At 38.8% G+C, this 16,423-nt stretch overlaps 1 protein-coding gene across 1 annotated transcript; it reads left to right on the top strand.

Annotated features, from left to right (window-relative positions):
* The first annotated feature begins 15,681 nt into the window (after nucleotides 1-15,681).
* Nucleotides 15,682-16,067, top strand: LOC122730010 (transcription elongation factor SPT4-A-like). Its single transcript, XM_043969202.1, has one exon. It carries the CDS (start codon nucleotides 15,714-15,716, stop codon nucleotides 16,065-16,067), a length of 354 nt encoding a protein of 117 aa, XP_043825137.1. The 5' UTR covers nucleotides 15,682-15,713.
* Nucleotides 16,068-16,423: the final 356 nt, after the last annotated feature.

The raw sequence follows: 16,423 nt of genomic DNA, 5'->3' as shown, positions 1-16,423 counted from the left end.
GAGTCAGTTATTCTTAGTTGTAAAATGAGTTCCTATGCTCTTTGGAATACAGTGTTCCATTCCCTTTGGTCTTTTGATGTAAAAGCTGCTAAATCTTGTGTTATCCTGACTGTAGATCCACAATATTTAAATAGTTTCTTTCTAATTGCTTGTAGCATTTTCTCCTTGACTTGGGAAGTTGAATTCCTATAATAAATCCAAAACTAGTTATAATGTAGAATCTTTGTGATGTGTTGTATTAGCTTCTTTGTTAATATTTTATTAAAAATTTCTTTGTATTAATGCTTGTTAGGGATATTTTTCTATGCTTTTCTTTTTCTATTTTGACACAGCTTGATTTATGTATCAAGACCATATTTGCGTCACAAAAGGACTTGGTAGGCTCTCTTCTTTTGCTATTCTTGAAAACATCTTATGTAGTATGTATTAGAGTTAATTGTTCTTTGAATGTTTGATAAAATTGACTTGTGAATACACCCATCCAAGAAGTCTTTTCTTTTGGGAAATTTATTTTGTTTAATTTCTTCTTCTGAAATTACATTATTTAAATTCTCTTTCATGTTCTGTTACTTAGATATTTTTATTTTTGTAAATATTCATTTGTTTAAAAATGTTGCTTTTATTGACATAAATAGTTGGACAAATAGTTTTTAAAAATATCCTTTATTTCTCTTTCATTTCTTGATAATTTTCCCTTTTTTCAAATATTTTTTCCCATTTACATTCAAAAATAATTTTTAATATTCATTTAAAAAATTTTGAGTTCAGGGCAGCTAGGTGGTGCAGTGGATAGAGTACTGGCCCTGGAGTCAGGAGGACTTGAGTTCAAATCCAGCCTCAGACACTTAACACTTACTAGCTATGTGACCCTGGGCAAGTCACTTAACCCCAATTGCCTCACTTAAAAAAATTTTTGAGTGAAAAAATTTTCCCTTTCTCCCTTCCCTCCCTCTTCAATGAGAATGCAAGTAATTTTATATAGGTTAGATAGGTGCAGTTATGCAGAACATCTTTTTTATTTTTGATATTAGAATTTTGGTTTTTCCTCTTTTTTATTTTTAATTAAACTAGTTAATGTTTTATCTGTTTTTATCTTAAAACAGCTTCTGGTTTGATTTATCAATATGCATTTTTCATTTTCAATTTTCTTAATGTCTTTAATTTTTTTTAGGATTACTATTTTGGTATTTAAGTTTTTAAAAATTTGTTTTCTAGTATTTTTTGTTGCATTCCCATTTAATCTGTTCTTTCTCTTTATTTTGTTAATACAATTTTTAGAGATATACATTTCCCCCTAAGAATTTCAATTCATCGCAGTTTGGTATGTTGTCTCATTTTTTTCATTACTTTTTAATTTTTATTCTATTTATTTATTTATTTTATGAGGGTTAAGTGACTCGCCCAGGTCACACAGCTAGTAAGTGTCAAATATCTGAGACTGGATTTGAACTCCAGTCCTTCTGAATCCAGGGCTGGTGCTTTATCCATTGTGCCACCTAGCTACCCTTTTGTCATTACTTTTAATGGAAATAGCTATCATTTCTTAGCTTTGTTCTTTGATCTACCAGTTGGTTTTTTGGTATTTTCAGTGGCCCCTTATTTAAGAAAATTTTGTTGTACTGTAGTTAGTAGAGTATGTGTGTAATATTTCTATATTTCTCTGTGAGATTTTTGTGTCCTAATACATTACCTTTTTGTAAAGGTATCATGTGTAACTAAAGAAATATGTATACTCCTTTCTACTCCCAATCAATAATCACCAGAGGTTTAATATATCTAATTGTTAAAATTCTATTCAAGTTCTTAGTTTTGTATTATTATTCAGTTTTGGCCACATTGAGTTGGAGGCGTTATCAGAACTTTCAGGAGCAGGGTTCCAGTGTCGACCAGAAATGGGGACTAGAATTAGGAGAGAGTTCAAGGGCTTAGAAAGAGATCTGGAACTCCTGCAATTTTTTTTCCCCCAATTAACATGAATTTATTTTCTCCTTGTTCCATGGTCACTTTCATAATTTCTCATTCCATCATTATCTTCACATACCATAATTTATTCAGTCATTTCTTGAATGATGGGCAGTCCCTTAGTTTCCAGTCTTTGACAGCACAAAAAAGCTATTATAAATATTTTTATACATATACATCCTTTCCTTCCTTCTTTCTTTAATATCTTTGAGGTACAGGCTAGAAGTCCTGGAAAAGTGCCTTTGTTTTATTACACACTGAGGTCCAAAAGACTGTCCTGTTTAATAACCTGAAGATGAGATTCCTGAATTGGAATCAGTCTGAAGAGAGGTTATGACTACTTCCAATGAATCTTTTGGCTGGAATAGGCCATGATCCCTGGGCAGAAGTGCTCCGGGAGAAATAGCGGCATTTCAGATGCTGTGCAACATTTCTCATCGCATAGAAAATGGTTAGTGGCCTCGTCAAGAGCAGCTTGAGGCCAGATTTATTAATGAGCATTTGTTCAGTCCAGTGTAAGTCAAAGCTGAGGATGTCTGCTTACAAATACACATTAAAGGAACAAGGTTGACTGGCAAGAGGCAACCTAGTCCTGAGGGCTGAGGTAATTTTCCAAAGCCGATTTTCTTCGTGTGCAGTTAAGTGGAATGCAATCCTCATTTATTCGAACTTTGGCTTCTCTGAAACATAATTCTCAGCTCTTTCTTAAAGAGTTTCTTTGCAATGATGCCAAGGAGGTCAGAACAGAAGAGTTAGGTATACAAATAACTTTTTAAAAGCCCCTGAACCCCCATTCCTCACCTTTACCCCCAAACTAGCCTGGTGGATCTTCAAAGACTGTCTACAAATCGCATTTTATCAAATTTAGTGAGCTATTTTAAAAAATACCATATCCAAAGATTAATTTAGCAAAAACTTTATAGTGAAAAACCATGTGTGTATAATTCTTTGGGGAATTATACTTTCCCCAAGAAGAAATGACACACATGTGATTTTTCACCATCATGTTTTTTGCTAAATTAGCATTTCCTACTACTCGGAAAACTGAGTCTCAGAGAAGTGATTCACTTACATAAGATCACTGAGGTAATAAATGTCAGGGAAGCCATCTTTGGACTCCAAAGCCAGTCTTCTTTTTGCTGTACATTGCTTCCTTGATCACATATTTCCTTGGTGACATCCTCATACCATTTCGTCCTTGTCATTTCTTTTTTTTAACGTGTTTTGGCCTGCCCTAGCCAAACAATGAACATATCTGGGAGATGATGTGTCCAACTCAAGGAGCATCTAGGATAACTATTTAGTTAGAATGTAGAGTGCATGAGGGAGAATGGTGAGAAATAAGACTGGAGCAGTAGGTAGGAGTTAGATAGCAGAGGCTTTAAAGACTAGACTAAGGAAGCAGCTAAGTATAGTGGGAAGAACACTAGTTTGGGAGTCAATGACTTTGGATTCAAATCCCACCTTTGATTCTTATCACCTGTGTGACCTCAGGCAAATCACTTGAACTCCTTGGGCCTCAGTTTCCTCCTCTATAAAATGGAGAAAGTATGGCTAGTCTCAAAGGTCAATCCAACTTTAAATTTATGATCTATGACCCCATTCCAAGTCTCTTTGAATCCCTGGGTCTCAGTTTTGCCATCTGTGAAATGAGGCAGTAGGACTAGATATCTTGTGATGTCCCTTCTGTCTTTAGATTTAGGATGCTAAGATGAGCTGGTCATATGGAGAGAATGAGAGATAAACTGTAGACAACCTATGATCCAGTGACATCTCTTGCAATGTCAAGAGAACACCAAGAAAGTCCTCAGCCCATAGACTGGTTCCTCTGTGTGAGACTATGGAAGGGCATGGACAAAGATGAGCAGGCTTACACTGGTGTCTTTTGTGTCTTTTCAGGGAGTTATTGAAATTACAGTTCCACTGGAATCTTGAAACTACAATTTCCTTTCCCTCTGTATTGGTTTTATTTATTTATATTTTTGGAGGGGCAATGAGGGCTAAGTGACTTGCCCAGGGTCACACAGCTAGTAACTGTCAAGTGTCTGAGGCAGGATTTGAACTCAGATACTCCTGAATCCAAGGCCAGTGCTTTATCCACTGCACCACCTAGCTGCCCCCAATGGCTTTATTTTTAATAGAGAGTTGACGTCTAAGTTAGGAAAATCTGGGTTCATGTCCTGCCTCTGACACATAGTGCTTGTGAGACTCTGGGTGAGTCAATTAACCTCTCAGTATTGTGGGCAACTCTGTAAGTCTAGAAGTTGCAGAGAAGGTGGTGACCAGCACCTGTCAGCTGTGTGACAGGAGAAACACCCATCTACCACATCGGTAGAGTGACTTTATTCATTTGGCAATTTCTTATGCCAGTGAATTCCAAGGTCTGGTCCCTAGCCTATATTTTTAAAAAAATAATAAAGTATTTTATTTTTTTTCCCCATTACATGTAAAGATAGTTCTCAACTCCTAGCCTGTATTTTGAATATGTACATGTTGTCTTGAGGCAGTATAGATAGAGTGCTGGGCTTGGACTCAGGAAGACTTATCTCCTTGAGTTCAAATCTGGCCTTAGACACTTACTACCTGTGTAGCCCTGGACAAGTCTTAAACTTAACCCTGTTTGCCTCAGTTTCCTCATCTTTAAAATGAGCTGGAGAAAAAATGGCAAATCACTCCAGTATCTCTGGCAAGAAATGGGGTCATGAAGAGTCAAACACAATTGAAATACAAGTAAAAAACAATATGTTGTCTCCCTCAATAGAATGTAGGGAATTTGAGGAACTATTTTATGTTTGTTTATGTATTCCTCAGGACCTATCCGAGTGCCTGATACAAGCACATGCTCAACAAATGCTGGTTGGCACAGTCAGGAAGACCTGTGTTCAAATCTTAACTCCCTTACTAGCCAGAGGACCCTACAATAGTCATTTAATCTCCTCAAATTTGCTCTTATCATCCAGGCTCCAATAAAATACTAGTTCCCTGGTTTATAAAATTAGGATTATAAAAGCTCCTACTTAATGGAATTGTTGTGAGGATCAAATGAGATAACATATCCAAAGTGCTTTGCAAACTTTAACCATCTCTATAAATGCTATTATTATTACAATATTTACAAATGACATTACAAAGCCATTCAGATCTTTTTAAAAAATGCTCACCAAGGAGTCAGAGATATTTATCTTCTTGTAGAGGGTCCTTTGTGCAGATCAGTCAAATGGATAAAAACTTTTGAATGGGGCCAGTTCCCCAGTCCTCTAAATGCCTAAAAAAAGTTTACGAAATTGGCGATTCATTAGTCGCCACCGCATCAAGCCAGAGAGCATTGGCTATTTATAATAGAAGACGTGTAGCTCCATCAGAATGAGATATGGAAAATTCACCAAGTGAGGAGAATTTCATTAACCATTTATTTTCCTTAAGTAAAGCCTGGGGAAGATGCCCAACACAATTAATTCCTCAAACTGGGTCTTGGTGGGAATGGGATACGAGTATTTTCCTTCAAGGAGCTGATGTGGCTGAAAATAGTTGGCCTAATGCGAGTGTGGAGGGTTATAAATTTATGGATGACACTGTCCCTCATTCCTTTGGTCCATAGAGGAAAGAGGGGGGAGCAGGGCATAAATGCAGACAGAGGAGAGTATCTAGCTCTCATTCTGCATTCTTCTCAGGGACATTTGTTTCTAAGGAAACAGCTGGAAGTAGTTCAGGGATCGAGCACTAAGCCACATAGATAATAAGAGGAACAGGGACTATATCTCTCTGGGGTCTGGGGAAACTAGAACTTTATCGGAGCCTGGGTGTTAGGAGCAATACCCACGCAGAAGATGGGAGCTTTAGCTATAAAATAACCTTGAGTTCAAAATCTTATTTTTTCCCTCCTCCTCTTTTTTTGTCCTTTAATATGGGTGGGTCCTGGGTGTGGGGGAGAGAACAGAAAAGTCAGAAGGGACTAGAAAGTCTATAGCTAAGCTTACTGAAAACAAAAACGAACCCCCCCCCCCCCCCCCCCCGCCTTCCCCCTGCCAAACTCTGTTGCTATCCACCAGAAAATGATAATGGCATGCTTTTCCCTCTTCCCACACCTAGCTAAGTGTGGAGATGGTTACTTTTTGCCTCTGTAAGGTTCACTCTCTGGTGATTTGGACAAAGATACCCAATCTTACCAACAGTTAAAAGGAATGGTAGTCTTGATAGATAGACAAATAGGGGAGAATCTCACAAAACTTCTTCAGGATGACCCCCAGGGTTCCTGAAAAGATTAATCATTGCTTTGTCATACATAGAAATTACAGCCAGTTTTTCTTCCCCCCCCTTCAGCAGTCAGTGGTTGTCTATCCATTGTACTAGACATAATCAGCTTCATTCTGGCTAATGGATTTGATTTGGACCAGTGTGTCCCTTGGAGCTAAGAAGAGAGGCTGGGAGCAGGGAAGAGAAGAAAGAAGGGTGTTAAATATATTAAAAAGCACCCATATGGCTCTGCCTCTAAGAAGCATCTTTCTAAACGTATTCATGGGAGGAGAGAGGAGGCTTGTTGCCTTCTGCTTGATGGGGAAATTGGAGGATCATAGACCTTAAGGATGAACAGGATCTTAGAAGGCATGTTGTCCAAGCTTTCCATTTTACAAATGAGGCAACCAAAGTCCAGAGAAGTGAGAATTCCCCAAGGCCCACCAGGGCAGAACTTGTATTTCAAACCGTCTCCTTTATTTTCAATCCATTGTTATTTCCACGACCCCCTTTTGTTTCCCATGTTGACACATTCTTTCCCTAGCCTACAAATACACACACATACATACATATATACACACACACATATACACACTTATATACATATGTATATATACATACATACCCACCCCCCCCCATATATATATTATATATACAAATTTTTTTGTGTACGGGGCAATGAGGGTTAAGTGACTTGCCCAGGGTCACACAGCTAGTGTCAAGTGTCTGAGATCGGATTTGAACTCAGGTCCTCCTGAATCCAGGGCCAGTGCTTTATCCACTGGGCCACCTAGCTGCCCCCTGGAACATATATTTCTACAAGAAGATTTCCTAATGTTGGGTTATGATAGTCTTATCTGTTAGGTCTAGGCCTGAGAAGGCCAACTAGATGTGGCAGGGTCAGGGGACCATAGATTTAGAGCTAGCAGGATACTTGGTAATACTCTATCCTAGGCCATGTTCCTCATTTTACCGATGAGGAAAATGAGACTCGGAGATGAAATGACCTGCCAAAGTCATAAACCCAATAAGTGACAGAGCCAGGATGCAAACCCAAGTCCTTAGAAACCAAACGTATTACTCTTTCCATGGCTAGCAGCTCAATAACCATAAAATAAAGTTTTCACATGGACACATATTCTATAGAAACTCTTGGGTGCAATGAGCTTGAATTAGAAATAACATGAAGAAAAATGAGCTCGATAGATCTCATTAGAGCACCACTTGGCATCTCTGCATATCCGCTTAGTACTCAAATCTGCCACGTTTCAGCTGAGTCATGACTTTGACTTCTGTTCACCAATTAAACAAGATTAGCTAACAAATAACCACCCTGAACTGGGCAGCAGGGACAGAGGAATAAGAGCTCGAACCTGCAGCTGGAAATCTTCAGGGTTTTCCCGAGGGAGCTGAATGCCCCATACTTACATAGCCAAATTCCTTCAGATTCCTTCTGCAAATTTGTAGTACTCGACTCAATTTAGTAAGATTTATTAAACACTTGCTGTGTTTTAGCACTATGCTAGGCAGTGGGGATGTACAGAAAAAAATGAAGCAGTCCTCAAGGAGCTTGTATTTTGTTAGGGAGAAGTAATTTCTCTCCCTCCCTCTGTCCCTCCCCTCTCTCTTCTCTCTTTCCCTCTCTCCTATCCCTTCTCTACTCTCTCTCTTTTTCTTTTCCTCTCTTTTCTCTCTCTCCCCTTTCTCTCATCTCTCTCTTGATATATAGATATGTATCTATATCTATTGGTAGATATATCAGTAAATGCAATGTATGTGTGCATGCACATACTCATTTGATCAGAAGTGTAATTTCATCAGTTTGAGGAGCATCCAGTGACAAAATTTCCTTAGCTAACATAGATTACAATTATTTCTGCAATTTACAGTCTTTAGAGATGTTTTTTTTATTTTAAAAATTTTATTTATTAGTTCATTCATCTATTTATTTATCTACTTATCTATCCATTTATTCATTTATCCATTTATTTATTTACTTCTCTATTTCATTATTCATTCATTCATCCATCCATGCATTCTTAATCTATTTATTTATTCATTCAGTCATTTATTTATTCTTTCTTTCATTCATTCTTCCATTTATTTATTTTTTGGGGGCAATGAGGGTTAAGTGACTTGCCCTGGGTCACACAGCTAGTAAGTGTCAAGTGTCTGAGGCCGGATTTGAACTCAGGTCCTCCATGACCAGTGCTTTATCCACTGGGCTACCTAACTGCCCCCAAGATGTTTTTTTTTTTTTTAAATCTTGGGTTTCGTGGATAAATTTCAGGAATGTCTGAAGTTAGATGGGGGAAAATTCCACCTTTATGTCAATTTAATTGGTTTTCTCTGTAATCCTATTTTATTTTACACATTTAAAAACATTATTCTGGAAGGCGGTCCATAGGTTTCATCAGTCTGCCTACGTGAAAACAGTGAAAACCTGCTTTAGAGATTTGCCTGGGGCCATTGTTCCAAATCACAGAACCAGTTATCCCAATCTGGATTTCTTTAACTCAAAGGTTGGCTATTGAGTACATCACATTGCCCTACATACATGCATACAACAAATAAGGGAGGCAGTGTGGAGCAGTGGAAAGAGAAATACATCTGTCATCTGAGGATTTGAGTTTGAGTCTTGGCTCTGCCTAGACTACTTAAGCTATGGGACTTTAATTAAGTCACTTAACCTATCTGGGCCTCATTTTCCTTAACTACAAAATGAAATGGTTGGGCTAGATGACTCTAAGGTCCCTTTCAATTCTAACTCTGTGATCTTACATACACACAAGGTAATTTATAATTAGGGGGGGTCAAGAAAGGTATTGTTTACTGTAACAGGTAGTATTTGAGCTGAGCTTTGAAGGTGGGATTCCAAGAACTCCAAGAGGTACAGATGAGGAAGAACATTTCATCAAGGGGATACTGCTTATGCAAATGCATAGGGATGGGAAATGGAATATCAGGTATTGGCATTATCCAGTAGATTTCAGGTTGCCCAGAATGTACAGTGTGTGGGAAGTAATATGAAATAGCAAGTATTTTTTTTTGTGTGTGTGTGAAGCAATTGGGGTTAAGTGACTTGCCCAGGGTCACACAACTAATAAGTGTTAAGTGTCTGAATCTGGATTTGAACTCAGGTCCTCCTGAATCCAGGGCCGGTGCTCTATCCACTGAAATAGCCAGTATTAAAAGGGAATAATGGAGTCTAAATAAAAAGATATAAATTAATGCATCCATCAAGAACAAAAATTGGTACAAAATGGTAAACATATAGAAGTTGGACCTGGGACTTTGCCTATAATGAAAAAAACAATAACTTTTTTTCTTGTGATTTCCGGTTTCCCCTCATTATTAGAGAAGGTATGTTACCAGAATTCAGTATCCCATTTAGTGTTCTAAATGGGACTCATCCCATCATTGATAAGATAGTGCTACACTTGAGTTCCTGATTAGAAAAAAACAAACCTCAAACCCAGTTTACAAATCATCTCTTCTCTCTTGATTTGTTTCCTTCCACCAATGTTATCAGATTCACCATTGGTTATAAAAGGGATTTACGGCTTTAAAATACCATCTTTTTTTCCCTGCCTTCCTGCTAACGAGTCACCATAAAATGAGGATGATTTTCCTAATCTTCATTTCAGTGTCACAGATAGACAATTTAGTGGGAAGTGTCCAAACGCTATTAATGCTGCAATTTGATGACAAAACCTTTCAGTCTTTGAGGGCCTCTCGCTATATTTCTTCATTTCAAAGGATTTATTGTATGATTCTATTGCCTATAATGGCCGAGGCCCAAAGTAATAGGCTTATTTTTATATTTTTCTCCCCAGTTTAACTTATTCCAGTAACAGCAAGCTCTACCTTTAAATGATCATCAGCAAAGAGAAACGCAGTGGGCATCCCATTTTTGCCTTCTCCCTCTCTGCCCCTTCCAGAGATATTTTGCTGATCGATAAATTCATGTGACATCTGAATACTAAGGAGAGCTTCCTCCTAGCATGCCTACTGTAAACACTGGAAGCTCCCTTCTCTCCTGTTCCATTCTTGATGTTATGAAATAACAGCTGTAATAATTAAAAAAATAAACAATTAAAATGGTTAGGAGAATGGCATAGTGTTATAAGTGGGAACGTGGGCTTTGAATCTTGAGATCAAATATTCAACTTTCATTTATTAAACATCTATTATGTACTAGGCATTGTGCTAAGCTTTGTGGATACGGATATAAAACATGAAGCAATCCTTAGCTTTGGCTCCAGAGAAAATACATTTCCCTTTTTTTTTATTATTTTATTTTACTTTTTTGCAGAATTAGGGGAATATGGGTGTGAATTTTTGCATTTACTGTCAGACACAATTGGCATGTTTCTGTTTATCTCCAGAGCTTAGTACAATGTCTGGCACATACTAAGTACCTGATAAATGTCTCTTGATTGAATGATGGGTTGATTAATTTTGCAGAGCTTTGTCCCTCCCTCACTTTCCTTTTTAACCTTTATTATAAGGGGTGTCTCACTGGGTAGAAGAGGGAAGGAAAGATATAGTTGGAAATGAAGGTGATATAAAAACAAAAGATAGACATAAGATTAAAAACAACAACTACAAAACCAAGGACCTTGGTTTGATATTTAGGTCTGTCAGTAGTTATCTGATCAACCTTGAGTAAAGGGATTTACTCAACTTTTTTATAACTAAAATAACACTATAAGGTTGGACAATGAAAGAATGTGACATAGAGAATGAAAAGAAAAAAGGAGGAAAACTAAACATTTTTTGGTGTGTTTTTTTGTGGGGCAATGAGGGTTAAGTGACTTGCCCAGGGTCAAACAGCTAGGAAGTGTCAAGTGTCTGAGGCCAGATTTGAACTCAGGTACTCTTGAATCCAGGGCCGGCACTTTATCCACTGTACCACCTAGCTGCCCCCTAAACGTCTGGAATAAAGTAGTAGACATGAGGGCCTTCTCACAGAGGGAGGAACATCCTCTCTCTACACTCAAGGCTCCACTAAATTGTTCTAATTACTTATTCCCATTGCCCCAAACACTCCCTGGACTTTCCCACCTTTGTGTCTTTGGCCTTGCAAAGGTTCCTTATGCCTAGAATCTTGTCCTTACCCTTCCCTTCTTTACCTGTTTATTTCCTAACCATCATTTCAAATTTCCTCTTCTTAGGAAGAGACAACTTGTGCTCCAAGGTATAGTCCAGAGGGCACTGGACTTGGAGTTAGGAAATCATGGGTTCAGATACCACCTCATTTATTAGTTATTTCTGTGACCCTGGGCAAGTCATTTGATCTCTTGGTGCTACAGGTTTCTTTTTTTTGGGGGGGGGGCAAGGAGCATTAAGTGATTTGCCCAGGGTCATATGGCTAGTAAGTGAAAGTGTCTGAGGTCAGATTTGAACTCAAGTCTTCCTGAATCCAGGGCTAGTGCTTTATCCACTGGGCCACCTAGATGCCCTCTGTGCTTTGGTTTTTCATCTGTAAAATGAGGGGGTTGGATTTGATGGCTGCCAGATTTGTTCCATGTCTCTTCCTTGCATAAAAATCTTCAATGGTTCTCTATTACCTTTAGGATATATTATAAGCTCAGGGTGGCATTTAAGCCCTTTGCAATATTACTCCAATGTACCTTGCCAAAATTGTGTCTATGTGGCATGGTGGAAGGAACATTGACTTTGGGATTAGAGGAGTTGGGTTCAAATCTTGGCTCTGTTACCTACTTCCTGGGTGGTACTGGGTAATTTGCCCATCCTACTGGGACCTCAGTTTCCTTATCTGTAGGGCAGTCATTGAACTAGATGCTCTCTGAGGTCCCTTTCAGCTTTAACTCCTATGATACAATGATGTAAGCTACCAAACCTTCTGCTTGAACAATAAATGCCATTACTTACTAAAGTTTCCTGCTTTCACATTCATTCTGACTGTCTTACTGTTCCACAGGGAGATTGCCGGATCATATTTTCAGACCTGACCTCTCTCTTCCTTGTTCCAGACCTGCATCTCCATCATCATGCTCAACATGCTAAAACTCTTCTTCTTATCTTTCCCCAGAAGGGAGAAAGTAGAGAGTGAAGAAAATACATTTCATGGACCAAAGGGTCTGAGAATGAAGCATTGAGTGTGCAGCGGTGAGAGGTGGCAGTGACCGAAGGTTGACACAGTATCTGTTCTTCTTGGTCCTAGAGAGTAGAATTAAGACAATACATAGAATTTGCAAAGAGCTAAATTTAGGCTGAATGTGAGGGGAAAACATCTCCTAATACTTGTCAGAGCTTCCTCTTCTTGAGGTCTTCAGGCAGAGGGTGCTTATAAAACAGGGAGGAATCCTTTTGAGTTTGGGATGAGCAAGATGAGCATTGAGGTCCTTTCCATGTTTCAGATCCTGTGATCGGTAATCCTACTAACTCCATTAATCCTTGGGATATCAGTATTTCTGATGGTGCCATCACCATCCACCCAGTCTTGCTTACCACTCATACCCAAATCAGCTACCAAGTACTGGATTTTCCTTTGGTAGAATCTCTCCCACCCCTGCCCTCCTGTTGCCTTCTACCACCTCTTTAGTAAGGACTTCCTCCATGTCTGTCTGGACTAGCCCTAACCGATTGTCCTACCTACTGCTCTCCCTTTTCCAATTTAGCCTTCACATAATATCTTTATATGCCACTCTAATTGTATCATTTCTCTGTTTAAAAATCTTCAGTAGATCCTTATTTCCTACTCACCAAGCTTTTGGCCCCTACATTGTGTTTGTGAAGGTGAGGGTGGGGACAGTATTACCATGAGGGAGAATTAGAAAAGGCTTTAGGGAAGAAGTGGCATTTAGGTTGGATTTTGAAGGATGGATAGGAAATTGACAGGAAAAGAGGGGGAGGGATAACATTCCTGGCCAAAGAAACAGTGTGAGTAAAGGCATGGAGGGGGTACAATGTCGTTACTTATCTCATATTACATTTTCCACAGACTCAAGTCTCTAGCCAAAATTTTTTTTTTTTTTTAGTGAGGCAATTGGGGTTAAGTGACTTGCCGAGGGTCACACAGCTAATAAGTGTTAAGTGTCTGAGGTCGGATTTGAACTCGGGTACTCCTGACTCCAGGGCCGGTGCTCTATGCACTGCGCCACTTAGCTGCCCCTCTAGCCAAAATTTAATAGTCTATATTCCCTGACTATTGGATTCTCCTACCTTTTTGTTTTTGCTCACATTGTTTCTTACACCAGCCATGCTATTCTTCCCCCTTTTTGCCTCTTGGTTTTCTATCCTATCCATCTCTGTGAGGCTCAAATGAGATAATATTTGTAAAGTTCTTAGCACAGTGCCTGTCACATAGTAGGTGCTTAATAAAGGATTGTTTCCTTCTTTCTTCCATGATCATCATGCTTCTCCCAGGATAATATCATAAAAAGAAAACTCATGGAGATTGCTTCAGTTTTGGTACTTGAGACCTCTTTAGTACCCTCAGTTTCTTCTCTCCTCTGATTGGAGGGCTGGAGGCCAGAGCAATAAACGCCCCCCAAAGCCACTTTTTAGGGGGGAGTTAGGGATTTAGGGGGGGATCATTTCCCACTAGCTGCTCTGCTTGTTTTGACTCCCTGACTGTGCCTCACCCCCTTGTAGCTTCCTTTTGTTTATAGTGTTTTTCTCTATTATATTGGAAGCTCCTTGAGTCAAGGACTGTCTTTTTCTTATTTGTATCTTAGGTGCTTAGCACAGTGCCTTGCACATAGTAGGTTCTTGATGTTTATTGACTCTCTCTCTCTCCCTTCTTACTTCCCTTCTCTTCCCCTTCCTTCCTTCCCTGACTGCTAGTGCCCTTCCTCTTAAACCACTTTATGTTTATCTAAAATTTTTTCTCTTTATATTTATTCTGTATAAATTTAATTTATATATTTAATATAAAATCATCTATTAAATAAATTATATAAATAAATTAAAGTAATATAAATATTATTTATATTTATTATATTGTTTATATATAATGCATAATACTATACACACACACACACACACACACACACACACAGACACACACACATATATATGTACTTGTCCACCCCAATAGAATGTCAATTCCTTTAGATCTGTTTTTATGTTCATATCCCCATTTCCTAGTGTCTGTTTGGGGCTTTGTAAGGTTAAAGTTTGGTTGTTGGGGACCATATGTGAGCAGAGAGGTCCTGTAAGAGTAGGCATCATAAATGTTTGTCAGTTGACTATTGTACACGGTCTTTATCTGTGCATATGTGTGACCTCTTAATAAACTATAAGCTCCATGAGGTCAGGGATACTGATTATTTCCTAACTCCTAACATACTGCTTTGCATACTGTAGGTGCTTAATAAATGTTTGTTAAATTGAATTATTTTCATTTTTCCCTATACAGGGGGTCCCAAAAGTATTAGAGCAGTTTTAAGCTTTAATGGTTTAAAATCACACTCAGACTTTAGAACACATTTTATCCTGCAAACTCATTTTTCCCTTACTACTGGGCTTAGTGTGTGGCAAATGGATAATTAGCTCATCTACTAGTGAATGACATCTGGCTTGATTTTCACTTGTGGATGGGAGGATGTAGATTTACCTGGGGGTGGGACAATTTGGCTTCCTTCCCAACAGTAACAGCAATGGATGCATTCACTTCTTCATGGTTGTGAGGCAGTGCTTTGTACTGCAAAGAACACTGAACTGAGAGTCTAAGGGACTTGAGGCCTACAGAGCTCTTGTAGTGGAGATTGGACTGAAATTTGGATCAGAGGACCTGAGTTTGAATCTCAGCTTTTCCTAAATTCCCGCATGACCTTGGTCAAATTACTTCAGTTCTCTGTACCTCAGTTTCCTCATTTGGATGAGACTAGATATTCTGGAAGGACTCTTTCAGCCTTCATTCTGTGTTCTCAAGATTTTTAGTTCCTATAATTACTTAATAGACAGGGAAGCTAGGGGGCTGAGTAGATAAAAGCAACAGTCCTAGAGTTAGGAAGATTCATTTTTGTGAGTTCAAATCTGGCCTCAGACATTTAACTAGCTGTGTGACCTTGGGCAAGTCCCTGTTTACCTCAGTTTCCTGTAAAATGATCTGGAGAAGGAAATGGAAAACCACTTCAGTATTTTTGCTAAGAAAACCCTAAATGGGGTCACAAAGAATCGGACATGACTGAAACAATTGAACAAATAATAGAAAAGTATGAGCTTTTTGAGCCTCAGTTTCCTCATCTATAAAACAGGAATAACAATACTTGTGCAACTGATATTGCTTTATAAGACACTATATAAATATGAGCCACTATTATGATTGTTTGATACATGGTTCAAGTCTGTGGCAATGGGAAGGAAAAGGATATATATGGGGAATGTTTTCAATGAGGTCAAATATAAATTACCTAGTCCTTAAGGATGTTTGAAGATGCCCCAAATTCATTATTTGTCATATACGTTTAAAACAAGTAGAAATCAGTGGAGAAATGTCTTTGCTGGTGGTTGGTGAGGGGTTTTTTTGGCTCCTGGCAGCAGCGATGGTGTTGGAGACGGTTCCCAAGGATTTGCAACATCTGCGAGCTTGTCTTCTCTGTTCCTTGGTCAAGACTATAGACCAATTTGAGTATGATGGCTGTGATAACTGCGACTCATACCTACAGATGGAAGGTAACCGAGAGATGGTATATGACTGTACAAGCTGTTCTTTTGATGGGATCATTGCAATGATGAATCCAGAAGACAGCTGGGTCTCTAAATGGCAGCAAGTCAGTACCTTCAAGCCTGGAGTTTATGCAGTGTCTGTCACTGGCCGCTTGCTCCAAGGAATCGTTTGGGAGCTGAAGAGCCGAGGTGTGGTCTACAAATCCAGAGACACAGCAATAAAGACTTAGTGAGCCACGAGGGCAACCCACGCCCTTTGCTCTTGACCCCTATCACTGCTGAGTTTTTTGCCTGGAGAACTGATAGAATACTACTCATCTTCCTGACTACCTTCCATCCGCCAGCCTTTGAAGGATGTCAAGAGCAATAATGACTGACTGCAGGGACATTGGATTCTGGGTTGTTGGAGGAGGTTTGGATTGTTAAGATTATGGATATGTTGAGGCAGGATGCTGTTTATCCCATCATGAGCACTAGACTGTTGTGTTGTGTGTGGGTCAGAGGATAATAATAAATGTGAACTATTTCAGTCAGAAAAAAATAAGTAGAAATCATAGCTCTGTCTGTTAATATGTTTTCTTTAACA

This window comes from Dromiciops gliroides, chromosome 5 (genome assembly GCF_019393635.1).
Source record: "Dromiciops gliroides isolate mDroGli1 chromosome 5, mDroGli1.pri, whole genome shotgun sequence".
In the NCBI taxonomy this organism is placed as follows: domain Eukaryota; kingdom Metazoa; phylum Chordata; class Mammalia; order Microbiotheria; family Microbiotheriidae; genus Dromiciops; species Dromiciops gliroides.
The sequence above is the reverse complement of the archived record's forward strand: the minus strand, read 5'-3'. Positions and strand labels throughout refer to the sequence as shown.